This window comes from Theropithecus gelada, chromosome 2 (assembly GCF_003255815.1).
Source record: "Theropithecus gelada isolate Dixy chromosome 2, Tgel_1.0, whole genome shotgun sequence".
NCBI lineage: Eukaryota > Metazoa > Chordata > Mammalia > Primates > Cercopithecidae > Theropithecus > Theropithecus gelada.
The window spans coordinates 159,419,638-159,436,439 of record NC_037669.1 but is presented as its reverse complement, the minus strand read 5'-3'; the positions used below and the strand labels follow the sequence as shown (position 1 = coordinate 159,436,439).

At 37.5% G+C, this 16,802-nt stretch overlaps 1 protein-coding gene across 1 annotated transcript in view; it reads right to left on the bottom strand.

Annotated features, from left to right (window-relative positions):
- ACAD11 (acyl-CoA dehydrogenase family member 11) overlaps window positions 1-16,802 on the bottom strand; it is a 103,659-nt gene that overhangs the window by 53,353 nt on the left and 33,504 nt on the right. The window contains exons 10-12 of the mRNA XM_025374793.1: window positions 12,286-12,363; window positions 11,461-11,599; window positions 452-559 (exon numbers count right to left, since the gene is read on the bottom strand). Of these exons, the coding sequence (XP_025230578.1) occupies window positions 452-559; window positions 11,461-11,599; window positions 12,286-12,363 (325 nt within the window). The remainder of the gene's footprint in view (window positions 1-451; window positions 560-11,460; window positions 11,600-12,285; window positions 12,364-16,802) is intronic.

The window sequence follows — 16,802 nt, the reverse complement described above, 5'->3', positions numbered from 1 at the left end:
ATCGTCCGGCACTCCCCAGTGAGATGAACCCAGTACCTCAGTTGAAAATGCAGAAATCACCGGTCTTCTGTGTCGCTCGCGCTGGGAGTTGGAGACTGGAGCTGTTCCTATTCGGCCATCTTGCTCCGCCCCCAAGAAGATCTTAAATACTCATAGATAGCAATTTTAGTAATGACATCAAAAGATTGTGAAACTAAGTTTACTCTGCTGCTAATGCTGTAGGAGGCTACTAGAGAACACCATCTGATATTCTAACAAAGGAGAGGATAATATTTTTCTGAACATTTGAAAATGCCAAAATTTAATAACAGGCTCAAAATAAACATACTCATATTTTTGGCCAACAGCAAATTTGACTGAAACACAGAACCACATCCTATATTTCTGCAGCTCATCCATAATAACTCCAGGATGACTGACTACAAAGGAGAGAATGGTGATTGGCATTTACCTGTCATACAGAAGCAAGAGGTAATGTTCCCTTGAAGAAGAGGCTCAAGCCACTGTTTCTTCTGTTCCTCACTTCCATACAGGTGCAGAACCTCCATGTTCCCTGTGTCTATACATAAGAAGGAGTATTTGTTTTGCATTTGAAAATTTATCAATATGAAATCCACAACTTTATATAGAGAGTAGAGAAATGCATCTTTTTAAAGCAAATGTTTGCAAACAAAAATGTTTTGAAACATATAGTAAGTATAATTTACACTGACAGCATGTCATAAATATTTACAAGTACATGGTATTTGGTACATATTTATTCAACTTTTTCTGAATCACAGACTCTTCATCAGTTCATCCCAATGAAGAATGGCACTAATGACGTCTAACTCAATTAGAACTGAAGGAAACAATTTACTGGCCTAAACCTTGCCTGCTGTATTGCAAATATGCCCTGCTAGAAGTGATTGCAATGCTCCCGGAGAACAATTAACATTGCATGTCCTACTGAGACTCCAGCCCTTAATTCTATCTGCTGTTCTTCAAACACACCCTATGCTTTCTAATTTCCACATATTTGCTTGGGTCAGGCTTTTTCTCTAGTGAAATTCTCCCTGGCCTTCACAAGTAAACTCCTGCTTATGAGCCACCTCCTCTGCAAAGAATCTCTGATTACCCAGTCAGTAATACCTCCTTCCTCTGAACTCACATAACAATTATTTCCATTTACCTCTAACATTGCTCTTACTTTTATGTACCCCATACTACCTAGAAAATACTTGATAATTCTCAAGGATGATAAAGACAGAATCCCCGCCCTGGAAAGAAAATGGCAGTAGAGAACTTTAAAGACCCTCTCTGACCCTTGGAGGGTTTATTGTTTATAGTACATGATGCACTGTAGTATCGCCCTTGGCTAACAAAGAATTCTTCATGTCTGCCATGGAGTAAAATTTTCTAGATGGCTTCCTCTGATTTTCCATTCCTGTCAAATTTCTTAAAATGCTGTCTAAAATCTTTTCCTTGAGTGTTGATTATTCAGAAGATTTTGAGAAAACAATTTTCATATCAACATTTACAATGACTTTAAGGATAGTTACTGAAATGCTTATGAAAATTGAGTTGTGTAAGTTAAATCTCTCAAGATGTCTGCACTCTGTTCAGGGACTCCTAACAGACCCAACATTATATCAACATTAACAACATTCCTTCTAGATTAACACAGCTGAACATTCTTTTTGACTGAGGGAGAAAATAAGTCCTGAGTTATAATTCATGAAGCTCATTGTTTGTTTTCTTTGGCTGTTTTAAACTCACTGTTATGTGTTATAGTGCAAATAAGGTAAATATTGAATTCAGAATTTCCAAAAATTATCAGTTTCTTCCAAAAAGCTTACAAAGTTATCATTTATGGATTGGAAAAAAAAAAACACAAAAAACAAAAACAACAACAACAACAAAAAACGTGGATAAACTACACCAGAAAGAAAAATTATTCCCCATTAAAAGATATCAGACCAGCTCTCTAGATTCCTCCTTTATGGGCAGGCCATCTCTAAAAGAAAGGCAGTAGCCCCAGTCAGGGGCTTATATATGAAACTCCTATCTCCTGGGGACAGAGGACCTGGGGGGAAGAAGGGTGGCTGCAGGCACAGTTTCAGCAGACTTCAACATTCCTGCCTGCCGGCACTGAAGAGAGCAGCGGATCTCCCAGCACAGTGCTTCAGCTCTGCTAAGGGACAGATTGCCTCCTCAAGTGGGTCCCTGACCCCCGTGCCTCCTGATGGGGAGACACCTCCCAACAGGGGTCGACATACACTTCATACAGGAGAGCTCCAGCTGGTATGTGGTAGGTGCCCCTCAGGGATGAAGCTTCCAGAGGAAGGAACAGAAAGCAATCTTTGCTGTTCTGCAGCCTCCACTGGTGATATCCAGGCAAATGGGGTTGGGAGTGAACCTCCAGCAAACTCCAGCAGACCTGCAGCAGAGTGGCCTGACTCAGAAGGAAAACTAACAAACAGAAAGGAATGGCATTAACAACAAAAAGGATGCCTACACAAAAACTCCATCTGAAGGTCACCAACATCAAAGATCAAAGGTAGATAAATCCATGAAGATGAGGAAAAACCAGTGCAAAAAGGCTGAAAATTCCAAAAACCAGAAGGCCTCTTCTCCTCCAAAGGATCACAACCCCTCGCCAGCAAGGGAACAAAACTGGACGGAGAATGAGTTTGACGAATTGACAGAAGTAGGCTTCAGAAGGTGGGTAATAACAAACTCCTCTGAGCTAAAGGAGCATGTGCTAACCCAATGCAAGGAACCTAAGAACCTTGACAAAAGGTTAGACGACTGGCTAACTAGAATAACCAGTTTAGAGAAGACCATAAATGACCTGATGGAGCTGAAAAACAGTGCGAGAACTTCGTGAAGTATACACAAGTATCAATAGCTGAATCAATCAAGTGAAAGAAAGGATATTAGAGACTGAAGATCAACTTAACGAAATAAAGCATGAAGACAAGATTAGAGAAAAAAGAATGAAAAGGAATGAACAAAGCCTCCAAGAAATAAGGGATGATGTGAAAAGACCAAACCTAGGTTTGACTGGTGTACCTAAAAGTGATGGGGAGAATGGAACCAAGTTGGAAAACACTCTTCAGGATATTATCCAGGAGAACTTCCCCAACCTAGCAAGACAGGCCAACATTCAAATTCACGAAATACAGAGAACACCACAAAGATACTCCTCAAGAAGAGCAACCCCAAGACACCAAGGTCAGATTCACCAAAGTTGACATGAAAGAAAAAATGTGAGGGGCAGCCAGAGAGAAAGGTCAGGTTACCCACAAAAGGAAGCCCATCAGACTAACAGTAGATCTCTCTGCAGAAACCCTACAAGCCAGAAAAGAGTGCGGGCCAATATTCAACATTCTTAAGGGAAAGAAATTTTTAACTCAGAATTTCATATCCAGCCAAACTAAGCTTCATAAGAGAAGGAAAAATAAAATCCTTTACAGACAAGCAAATGCTGGGAGAGATTTTGTCACCACCAGGCCTGTCTTACAACAGCTCCTGAAGGAAGCACTAAATATGCAAAGCAAAAATGGGTACTAGCCACTTCAAAAACATACCAAATTGTAAAGACCATCGACACTATAAAGAAACTGCATCAACTAACAAGCAAAATAACCAGCTAGCTTCATAATGACAGGATCAAATTCACATATAACAGTATTAACCTTAAATGTAAATGGGTTAAATGCCCCAATTAAAAGACACAAACTGGCAAATTGGATAAAGAGTCAAGACCCATTGGTGTGCTGTATTCAGGAGCCCCATCTCACATGCACAGACACACATAGGCTCAAAATAAAGGGATGGAGGAAGATTTACCAAGAAAATGGAAAGCAAAACAAAAAAAGCAGGGGTTGCAATCCTAGTTTCTAATAAAACAGACTTTAAACCAGTAAAGATTAAAAAAAAAAAAAAAAAAGACAAAGAAGGGCATTACATAATGATAAAGGGATCAATGCAACAAGAAGAGCTAACTATCCTAAATATATATGAACCCAAAACAGGAGCACCCAGATTCATAAAGCAAGTTCTTAGAGACTACAAAGAGACTTAGACTGCCACACAATAATAGTGGGAGACTTTAACACTCCACTGTCAATATTAGACAGATCAACGAGACAGAAAATTAACAAGGATATTCAGGACTTGAACTCAGCTCTGGACCAAGCTAACCTAATAGTCATCTACAGAACTCACCACCCCAACTGAGAGAATATACATCCTTCTCAGCACCACATTGCACTTATTCTAAAATTGACCACATAATTGGAAGTAAAACACTCCTCAGAAAATGCAAAAGAATTGAAATCATAAAAAAAAGTCTCTCAGACCACAGTGCAATCAAATTAGAACTCAGGATTAAGAAACTCACTTAAAACCGCACATCTATATGGTAACTGAACAACCTGCTCCTGAATGACTACTGGGTAAATAATGAGATTAAGGCAGAAATAAATAAGTTATCTGAAACCGATAAGAACAAAGACACAATGTACCAGAATCTCTGGGACACAGCTAAAGCAGTATTTAGAAGGAAATTTTTAGCACTAAATGCCCACAGGAGAAAGTGGGAAAGATTTAAAATTGGCATGCTAACATCACAATTAAAATAACTAGAGAAGCAAGTCACACAAATTCAAAAGCTAGCAGAAGACAAGAAATAACTAAGATCAGAGCAGAACTGAAGAAGATAGAGACAAGAAAAACTCTTCAAAAAACAAATGAATCCAGGAGCTGGTTTTTTGAAAAGATTAACTAAATAGACCACTAGCCAGACTAGTAAAGAAGAGAAGAATCAAATAGACCCAATAAAAAATAATAAAGAGGATATCACCACTGATCCCACAGAAACACAAACTACCATCAGAGAACACTATAAATACCTCTATGCAAATAAACTAAAAAATCTAGAAGAAATAAACTCCTGGACACATATACCTTCCCAAGATTAAACCAAAAAGAAGTCAAATCCCTGAATAGACCAATAACAAGGTCTGAAATTGAGGCAGTAATTAATAGCCTACCAACCAAAAAAACCCCAGGGCGGCCAGGTGCGGTAGCTCAAGCCTGTAATCCCAGCACTTTGGGAGGCCTAGACGGGCGGATCACGAGGTCAGGAGATCGAGACCATCCTGGCTAACCCGGTGAAACCCCGTCTCTACTAAAAAATACAAAAAACTAGCCAGGCTAGGTGGGGAGTGCCTGTAGTCCCAGCTACTCGGGAGGCTGAGGCAGGAGAATGGCGTAAACCCGGGAGGCGGAGCTTGCAGTGAGCTGAGATCAGACCACTGCACTCCAGCCTGGGCGACACAGCGAGATTCCGTCTCAAAAAAAAAAAAAAAAAAAAGCCCAGGACCAGACGGATTCACAGTTGAATTCTACCAGAGGAACAAAGAAGAGCTGGTACCATTACTTCTGAAACTATTCCAAACAATACAAAAAGAAGGACTCCTCCTTAACTCATTTTATGAGGCCAGTATCATCCTGATACCAAAACCCGGCAGAGACACAACAAAAAAAGAAAATTTCAGGCCAATATCCCTGATGAACATCGATGTGAAAATCCTCGATAAAATACTGGCAAACCGAATCCAGCAGCACATCTAAAAGCTTATACACCACAATCAAGTTGGCTTCATCCCTGGGATCCAAGGGTGGTTCAACATATGCAAATCAATCAACGTAATCCATCACATAAACAGAACCAACGACAAAAACCACATGATTGTCTCAATAGATGCAGAAAAGGCCTTTGATAAAATTCAACACCCCTTCATGCAAAAAACTCTCAATAAACCAGGTATTGATAGAACGTATCTCAAAATAATAAGAGCTATTTATGACAAACCCACAGCCAGTATCATATTGAATGGGCAAAAGCTGGAAGCATTCCCTTTGAAAACTGGCACAAGACAAGGGTGCCCTCTCTCACCATTCCTATTCAACATAGTATTGGAAGTTCTGGCCAGGGCAATCAGGCAAGAGAAAGAAATAAAGAGTATTTGAATAGGAAGAGAGGAAGTAAAATTGTCCCTGTTTGCAGATGACATGATTGTATATCTAGAAAACTCCATCATCGGCCAGGCGCAGTGGATCACACCTGTAATCCCAGCACTTTGGGAGGCCAAGGCGGATGGATCACCTGAGGTCAGGAGCTTGAGACCAGCCTGGTCAACATGGCAAAACCATGTCTCTACTAAAAGTACAAAAATTAGCTGGGCATGGTGGGAGGCGCCTGTGATCCCAGCTACTCAGGAGGCTGAGGCAGGAGAATTGCTTGAACCTGGGAGGTGGAGGTTGCAGTGAGCCAAGATTGCGCCACTACACTCCAGCTTGGGCGAGAAGAGCGAGACTCGTCTCAAAAAAAAAAAAAAAAGGAAGAAAGAAAAAAGAAAACCCCATCATCTCAGCCCAAAATCTCCTTAAGCTGATAAGCAACTTCATTGAAGTCTCAGGATAAAAAAATCAATGTGCAAAAATCACAAGCATTCCTATATACCAATAATAGACAAACAGAGAGCCAAATCTTGAGTGAACTCCCATTCACAATTGTTAGAGAATAAAATACCTAAGAATCCAACTTATAAGGGATGTGAAGGACCTCTTCAAGGAGAACTGCAAACCACTGCTCAAGGAAATACGAGAGGACACAACCAAATGGAAAAACATTTCATGCTCATGGATAGGAATAATCAATATCATGAAAATGGCCACACTGCCCAAAGTAATTTATAGATTGAATGCTTTCCCCATCAAGCTACCATTGACTTTCTTCACAGAATTAGAAGAAAAACTACTTTAAATTTCATATGGAACCAAAAAAGAGCCCATATAGTCAAGACAATCCTAAGCAAAAAGAACAAAGCTGGAGGCATCATGTTACCTGACTTCAAACTATACTACAAGGCTACAGTAACAAAAACAGCATGGTCCTGGTACCAAAATAGATATATAGACCAACGGAACAGAACAGAGGCCTCAGAAATAACACCACACGTCTACAACCATCTGATCTTTGACAAACCTGACAAAAACAAGCAATGTGGGAAGGATTTCCTATTTAATAAATGGTGTTGGGAAAACTGGCTAGCCACATGCAGAAAGCAGAAACTGGATCCCTTCCTTACACCTTATACAAAAAATAACTCAAGATGGATTAAAAACTTAAATGTAAGACCTAAAACGACAAAAACCCTAGAAGAAAACCTAGGCAATACCATTCAGTACATAGGCATGGGCAAAGACTTCATGACTAAAATACCAAAAGCAATGGCAACAAAAGCCAGAATAGACAAATGGGATCTAATTAAATGAAAGAGCTTCTGCACAGCAAAAGAAACTATCACCAGAGTGAAAAGGCCACCTGCAGAACGGGAGAAAATTTTTGCAATCCATCCATCTGACAAAGAGCTAATATCCAGAATCTACAAAGAACTTAGACAAATTTACAAGAAAAAACCAAAAAACCCCATCCATCAAAAAGTGGGCAAAGGATATGAACAGACACTTCTCCAGAGCAGACATTTTTTTTTTTTTTTTTTTTTTTTTTTTTTTTTTTTTGAGACGGAGTCTCACTCTGTCGCCCAGGCTGGAGTGCAGTGGCCGGATCTCAGCTCACTGCAAGCTCCGCCTCCTGGGTTTACGCCATTCTCCTGCCTCAGCCTCCCGAGTAGCTGGGACTACAGGCGCCCGCCACCTCGCCCGGCTAGTTTTTTTTTGTATTTTTTAGTAGAGACGGGGTTTCACCAGGTTAGCCAGGATGGTCTCGATCTCCTGACCTCGTGATCCGCCCGTCTCGGCCTCCCAAAGTGCTGGGATTACAGGCTTGAGCCACCGCGCCCGGCCCAGAGCAGACATTTATGTGGCCAACAAACATATGAAAAAAAGCTAATCATCACTGGTCATTAGAGAAATGCAAATCAAAACCACAATGAGATACCATCTCACACCAGTTAGAATGGTGATCATCAAAAAGTTAGGAAACAATAGATGCTGGAGAGGATGTGGAGAAATAGGAAAGCTTTTACACTGTTGGTGGGAGTGTAAATTAGTTCAACCATTACGGAAGACAGTGTGGCGATTCCTCAAAGATCTAGAACCATTTGACCCAGCGATCCCATTACTGGATATATACTCAAAGGATTATAAATCATTCTACCATAAACACACATGCACATGTATGTTTATTGCAGCACTATTTACAATAGCAAAGACTTGGAACCAACCCAAATGCCCATCAATGATAAACTGGATAAAGAAAATGTGGCACATACACACCATGGAATACTATGCAGCCATAAAAAACGGATGAGTTCCTGTCCTTTGCAGGGACATGGATGAAGCTGGAAACCATCATTTTCAACAAACTAATACAGGGACAGAAAACCACACACTGCATGTTCTCACTCATAAGTGGGAGTTGAACAATGAGAACACATGGACACAGGGAGGGGAACATCACATATCAGCGCCTGTCGCAAGGTAAGGGGCTAGGGGAGAGATAGCATTAAGAAAAACACCTAATGTAGATGACAGCAAACCCCCATGGCACATGTATACCTATGTAACAAACCTGCACGTTCTGCGCATGTATCCCAGAACTTAAAGTATATAAACAAATATCAGCTCAAAGGCCCCCAAATTTTCTAGCAATAGCTTTAGAATTAAAGTTGCTATTTTCAACATTCCAATACAAAATATTGTATGACTTATTGAAGGGGGGAAAAAGGGCAAACTGGAAGACTATGTATGTTTCCCATATGTTTTATAACTATTTGGGAAATGATCTGGGTGACTTAAGTAGAAATTCATCTTTTATACTTAAGAAACCTCTTGAAGTATTTACTCAACATCAATTATACTGCCTTCTTCATCTGCTTTGGAAATGACCCAAAACACAATGCTTAAGGCCTTCATGGTATCTCCACCACAAAGAGAAAATGCCTAGTTTTCTATTTATAGTTTTACACAACTTGTTTGCTTAGGAGACTTGCTCATCATTTCTTAGTCAAATCAAATCTCTGTCCAATTTTAAAATTTCAGCAATTTAGTTATCTCATAAAGGCAGTACAACTGATGGACTCATGAAATTTTAATGCTAGAGAAAAATCCATGACCATCTAGTGAAAAGTGAGTTAACAGGTCAAATAATAAAACAGTGGCAGAGCTCCATCTGCAAAAGAAGTCTTTGGTAGCATTATTTTTCATATTATGATCCATTAGTGCACTATGAAATTAACTTAATGGAATATAGCTAGCATTCTCTAAAAAACTTAATAGAACAAAATATAATGCATTAGATTAGACTCAGTGGAAAACAGCCAAATGCACTCGCATGTAGTAAGAGAAACTCTTGTTTTGTGAAACTTCTGTTTCAATAATATACATCTATCCATCCATCCATCCATCCATCCATCCATCCATCCATCCATTCTGAACATATACATATACCTATATATTCTACAAATTGGATCACAATATAAAATATAAAATATATTTCTTACTATGAGTAGCAATCAAAAATTAGCATTCAGTTCCCTTTCCACAAAATCATGCTACCTATGTAGAATGATGTAATAGCCTTGCACAGTTGAGACGAAATCTTTAGAAGCTCTGTGAATAGATTTTACTTTTACAGTAGCTTATTATCGGAATACAATGTAGTACAGCAGTAATTTGATAAATCAGTGTTTGGAAAAGAGAAAATCATTTCAGGGACAAGTTCAACCATTATCAGAACTCTACAAACTATTTTAACGATGCCAAAGAAATGAGACAAAGTCCAGTGTGGAAAATCCAGACTGCATTTTGTCTCAGAAGTCCAGTATTGCCTTATATACCTCTTTCTGGCAGCCTACATTAACTTGTTTTTGGTAGAGCTTTAGCACCAGGGCCATATATAAACACAAAAGGCAATACTGAGGTATATCTTGTACAGGGATGGGCCTGCCATTGGATATTGTACCATAATCATCCTACCACAAATCAAGTGCTAGTCCTTGATTGGTAGCATTAGGATAATCAGAGTAATTTGAAAAAAATATATATTCCCAGGGTCTACCCTAGATATACTGAATCAGAATCTCTAGGGATGGAGGCTGGGAATCTAGATTTTTCAAAAGTTCCTTAGGTGGTTCTTCTGCAAATCCAGGTTTTAAGATACCTCCTACAGACTACATTCCAGGTTTACTCCTTTCATTTTACTTTTTAAAAAATTGGCCTCCTTCCTTCATCTTTTCAATTTGATGTTCACCTCAAAATCCTTGGAGGCATCCTTGACTCTTCCATTAATACCCCATATCCAATCAGGATATCCTCATGGCTCTGCCTTTAAAATATATTTAGAATCCTGCTACTTATCACCCACTGCACTACTACCACCCCAGTCTAAACCACCATTATCTCTCACCAGGATTATTGCCACGGACTCTCTGCTTCCCTCTTACCCTTCTTTGGTCAATTCTCAACATAGCAGTCAAGGTGATCCTTTCAAAACTGAAGTTACAACTTATCACTAATCTGCTCAAAATTCCCATTGGCTCATCCTTTCAATGAAGGTATAAGCCCCTCTTATTTGCCCTATAAAGCTCAAAATATGAGGCCCTTACCTCTCTGATCTCTTTGCCTATTATTTTCCTGGCCACACTGGCCTCTCTGGTTATTACTGGACTACATCAATTACACTCTTGCCTTTTCTGTTCCCTCTGCTATAAAAACTCTTTCCCCATATAACAGCATGGCTAACTCAAGCAATCACCTTATACAAGTTATTATCAAATGTCATTTTCTCAATGAGGCCTATCCTGACCATTCTATTTAAAAATGTAACCCATATTCCCTGTACTTCCAATTTCAGAGCTCATCTATTCTGCTGGTTTTTTCCCAAAGCACTTTTCATCTTCAAACTTATTACATAAGTTTGAAGTTTACTTATTATAATTATTATTTATTTTTGTCTCTTTGTATGTCAACTAGATCCTTGAAGGAAGGCATCTCTGTGTATTTTATTCACTGATATATCATTGCAAGAACACAGAACACTGCCTGGGACATAGTAGGTAATCAGTAAATAATTGGTAAATGAATGGTTTATTCATTTGGTGAATGAACAGTGAGGCTAACCAAAAGATCTGAAACTCTCTATCCATTCCAACTAGTAATAGAAATATCCAATTCCCAATCAGGAAACTGAGATCCTTACATGACCAATCCCTTTGGTGGCTAATTTTTTTCACCAATACTCTTAATTGTAATGATATTTAACAAAAGAATAGTCCAATGAAAATTTCAAATCCATTTCTTACATTTAAATCAAAGTAACTGAAAAATAAAATTATAGCCAAATTCATAAGTCAATAACTTTGTATAAAAACATATTCTTAGATAGAAATTTTAAACACTGATCAAAATATTTGAAAAAAATCTGTTTTCAATTAATGTAGTAACCTGGTGCTTGGCAGTTAAAGACATCTGGAGCAAAAAAGCATTTTCCTGTTTCTTCAGCAATCAAGGCATAGTCCACGTTGCTGAGACCGCTGACAGCCGGCAAAAACAAGTTCCAGAGACCCTCGGCTTTAGCCATTTCCTGTCAAGGTGATGAACACGCCAGAGTGACCATAATTTACCAGGACTCACACTAGTTTATTTCTTTTTAAAATATTGGTATTTATGACCTTTGAAATTTAAAAACACTTATGGAGTTATTTATTTTACTGTATTCTCCAGTGAGCAAAACCAAGTTCTTACTAATTCATTATAAATCAACAGTTTAACCACTAATAAAATGTCTTTTCCTCCAAGCTTCCTTGGATTTGGCTGAAGAATTAAGTTGGCTACTTGAGAATTTCTTATTGAATCAGAACTATTACAATCTCCCACATTTGAGTATAATATGCCAAATACACTACTTTGTGCATTTTAATTTCTTACATGAATTGATGTTAAGATTTGAAAAACATGAAATTTAGATTAATTCTATGTGGGACAAATGACCTGCCTTGACTTCAGTCTCAATTTAGTGATGGCTAATAATGAATAGTTTTAATCATATTTTTCCCTTTGAACAGCTGTAAGAGGTTGTCTTCATTACTACCATATATAGAACACTACCTAGCCTAATTTGTATGTTATGGACTCTATTAACTTGCTTTTTTAAAAGGTTATATTGATATAATTTTCCTCTACATATATAACAATAGCAACAACAAACTAAGGTCTAGGGTCTCAAAAAACACTTGCATATGAATTTTCCAGCGTTAAAGATTTTCTTACCTTGAGTTTATCAATCACTAAAGGTCTTCCCCACTTGTTCACTGAATTTTCATTTTGAACATAGAACTCAATTACCTCCTTAAAGTAATAAAAGAAAAAAATTTCATTAGCTAAAGTTAATACAAAGTAAACAACATCATAAACTGCTAATATCTAAAATAAACATTTTTAGGCAAAGATGCTTTTTCAGCTATTATTAAACCAGACGCAGAAGCATAAAACATTCTAAAGGTTTACTGATCACAAAATCATGCTGCCACAATATTAGATAGTAGGCTACTAAAATCTTATACCAAGATTTGAGTGTTTCATTTCTAGCAATATGGCAAACTAGACAGTCATAGAAACCCCTCAACTAAAAACATTGGGTAAAATATTAAAAATAGTTTTTAAATACATTTATTAATACATAGCCATGCTGGAAGGAAAATAAGAAAATTCCTTGGAGGCCAGAAACAAAAAAGCCTGCTCTTCAAGTGTGAGCACACATTGCAGCCAAGTTTGCCCAGGGCATATAGGCTGATCTATGTTAGCCTAGGTAGGCCCTAGGTTTTAATAGGCCACATAGGCAGGAGTCAGACACAGTCAAATGCCTCAAACATGGCAAGAGGGAGGATCAAAGATCAGCTCTTCCCTCCACCAAAGCTAGGCTGCTTGATGGGTAAAACCTAAGTGGAAGAAAATTTAAAAAGCAAAAATAAACAGAAAACCCACCCCTCAGAAGTAGACCACGGAAATACAGGCCTTTATATAGGTCTTAGCTCTGGTTGGAATGGACAAAATAAACACTTCTAACTGAAGCCTGTCTTCAGCCAAGTTTGGGACTGAATTCATAGACTTATGGGGCTCTAAAACTGCAAGCCAACATTTAAGTTTGCAATGTTTCTGGTGACAGTGCCTGCTAACACATGACAGATGCGAAAACAAATCCTATCTGTAGGAAAGAGCTTTAAACAAAGCTTTAAATAACTTTCACAGATAAAATTCCAGAACATGAGTTCAAAATAAAAAAGGTACTTATCACTCAAGGAAACAAGCCACCATTAGTAAGAGTTAGCAAAAACAATCATTCACCCAGACAGAATTGCACTTCCCAAAGACTATAAATAGAGTAATGATCAGTCACAGGACATAAACTATTTGTGTTTAACATATTTCAAGAATAAAGGAAGAAATTAAAAGCATAACAAAGGGCTATCAAAAGTGACCAGGCACATTTGAAAAAGAATTGAATAAAACCTAAAGAAAGGAAAACCATAGAAATGAAACTTAAAAACTCTGTGGCAGTGATTCCCAAATTTTGGTGGCTCTAAGAATCTCCTGGGGAACTTGGTAAAAATATGGGGGCCTAAGCTGTGTCCTACTTCAATGAACCTGCACTTCTGTGTCCTTTACTAGCTTAAGCAATTCTCACACACTCCAAAATCTGAAAACAGTTACTCTGTGGATGTTGAAAAGTAGATTAGATAACAGCTGAAAAAACAAGTCATAAATTGGAAGAAAGATCTGAAGAAATTTCTCAGAATGATGCACAGAAACTCAAAAGAAGGCAAATATGAGTGGTAAAGGAATATAACGAATTCAAAGAGAAGTTCTAACATAAGTCTAACTGGAGTCCCAGACACAAAGAATGAAGAGACGCAATATTTGGAAAAATTACTCTTAAAAGTTTTTGGAACTGATACGACAGCAATCCTCAAATTTGGAAAGCCAATGAGGCCAGAGCATAGTAAAATTACAGAACATTAAAGAGGAAGAAAAGTTCTTAAAAAGAGAAAGAGGAAGTTGCCTCCTTAGCACAGTAGGCAGTGTATCAGTCTCATAATCTGAAAAAGAGAAAGAAGAGGGGGAAAAAAGAAAGATTACTGATAATTAAACAACAGTTAAGATTGACAGCTGACTTCTCAAAGCAACAAATGAAGCCAGAAATCACTGGGATAATAGCTTCAATTGCTGAGAGAAAATAACTGTCACTGCAAAATTCTATATTCAATAAAACTATCTTTATAGAACTAGGGCAAAATAAAGGTATTAACAATAAGTAAAGTCATTGACACCTCTCCCCAGCAAGGAAAAAGGAAAACAAAACAGAACAAAACAAAAAAAAAAAAAGAAAAGAAAAATAAATGAAAGGTTTACTAGCACATTCACACTAAAGGAACTTGACCTAGAAGAAACATCTGAGTTGCAAGAAGGAATAGTAAATAAAATGATAAATAGGTAGGTAAACTTAAAATTTTAAACTATAATCCCAGCATTTGGGGAGGCCAAGGTAGGCCACAAATTCAAGGCTGGCCAGAATCAGAATTCTGGCCAGAGGTCAGAAATTCAAGGCTGGCCAACATAATCAAACCCATCTCTACCAAAATATACAAAAATTAGTTGAGTGTGGTGGCACATGGCTATAGTCCCAGCTACTCAGGAGGCTGAGGCAGGAGAATCACTTGAACACTTGAACCTAGGAAGCAGAGGTTGCAGTGAGCTGAGATTGCCCCACCTCACTCCAGCCTGGGTGACAGAATGAGACTGTCTCAAAAAAAAAAAAGAAAAAGCCAGATAAAACAATAACAATCTCTAATTTATACAACTAAAATAATCAATATAGAACAAAAATATTGGAGTATAACCCCATTTTCCAATATTTTGCTATTATAGTATCTCTGTATGTTTCTACACTTAGGCTAGTGGTATTACTTATAAACATTGTCAAAACTCTTAATCCATATTATCCAATTATTTTCCAAATCATTCTTATCAATTTACACTCATATAACAATGTACTAAAATGTTGCTTTCATTGAAGCATGGCTAGTCTACAGTATTGCTGTATTTAGTGAAAACCTCAAGAAGGCAAAGGTCTGCTCTTTCAAAGGTACCAGGATGAATAGCCCTTGTCATTTCTGTCAGGAAGTCAGTTAAATTGGAAGATTTCCTGTTTGGGGTTGTTTATTATTTCCATCCCTTATACTGCCTCGGAAATATTCAGTGCTACTGTGTTTGAAAAGAAATATGTAATACATTTCTCATTTTCTAATCTCTGACCACCTTTTCTCATCTCTGATCACAGTCTGAAGAAATTAAATTATGCCAGTGTTTATATAATTATTTTAAAATTTGTATTATTTAATACTTTGAGTTCTAAATTTTATCCATTTAGATATTTGCAAAGTTTATTTGTGGCATGGTAGGATTCAAAATTAAATAAAATTCCTCACTACAAAGAACCCTTCTTTGGTTCTTAAAGTAAGAAAAGTAATTTATAGTTAATAGCCAAAAGCAGAAACTAGGCTTGGTGCCTGGTCAATCTTCCCAAAATATCACCTGTAGCATTCTGCGTCCTCATTCACTGACAGAGATACTAATTTTGAGTATGTTGGTTGGTTCAGCATCTTAAATCTGAGCCTACAAATAATTTTGCAAAATGTTTTTCATTTTAAACTGAAGTCTACTAGAAAGAAGCAACAGAGTTCATCCTTAGTACATTAGACTCAGTAGGGAAGTATGATTAATGTTACCATGAATGCTAAAAGTGTGTTCTCAGTGTGTTATGTTGCTAGTTCCTGTTTTACATGCTATTTTTAGGATGTCTTATCCACTTTAAATTGGCTTAAACTGGCTTTTAATATTTTCATAGATATGGGTTATGTTCTCACTTTACAATATTCAAGGGGTTTCAAAAGGTCATTAGAAAAGTTTAAATGAAGCTTATGTCTTCTCATTATAGAAAATTTGAAAGTACCTAAAAATATAAAGAAAAAGTCATCAAGAATCTCAGTAGTTAAAGACAAGTGCTGTTAAAGTATTGTATTATATGATACAACCTATTTTCTAGAAATGACTGTTTTGGTTTCCGTAAACTTAGTTATAATAATGTTGGATAGAATCTTATATAGATTTTTCCCTCTTTCATTTTGAAAAAGCTATTTACTTTTCTCCAAATATAATCTCCAAATAATATCCTCTAATATGCTACACAGAGATTTGTATTGTTCACAATCATTCTACAGAATAAAACATTTTTACAGATGTTGGTACAGTATGACTTTTTTAAAAGAAGAAAAAGCTCACATTATCAGATATGGATATGTCTCAGATTTAAAGGATCTTCAAAGATTGTGGCTTTTCTGGTCACACAAAACATTGGCAATCTTCCCTTTAAAGCCACAGGCTGCTTTTTTATTTATCTTAAAGCACTCCTTTTATTGCAGATTTTTTGTACATATTTCAATAGCTGCATGATACAAAGTTCAGCAGAGTATCACAACCTAACTTGTGATACCTCTTCTGTGCTGCAGTTTCTCTTATATGCTTATTCACATTTACCAATGAAAGAACAAGCCTGCCTGGTTTCCTCTGCCAATTCTGGCCTCTCCTCTGAATGATGGGCTGGTTCCAAGTACTAGCATGCTATCAGATAGGCTTCATTTTAGAGAAAGTAGGTCGGAATCAGGCAGTAACCAGGGAGGATAGACAACCTGAGATTTCTGCCCAATCCCTACCACCCTCCCCTACCCCCC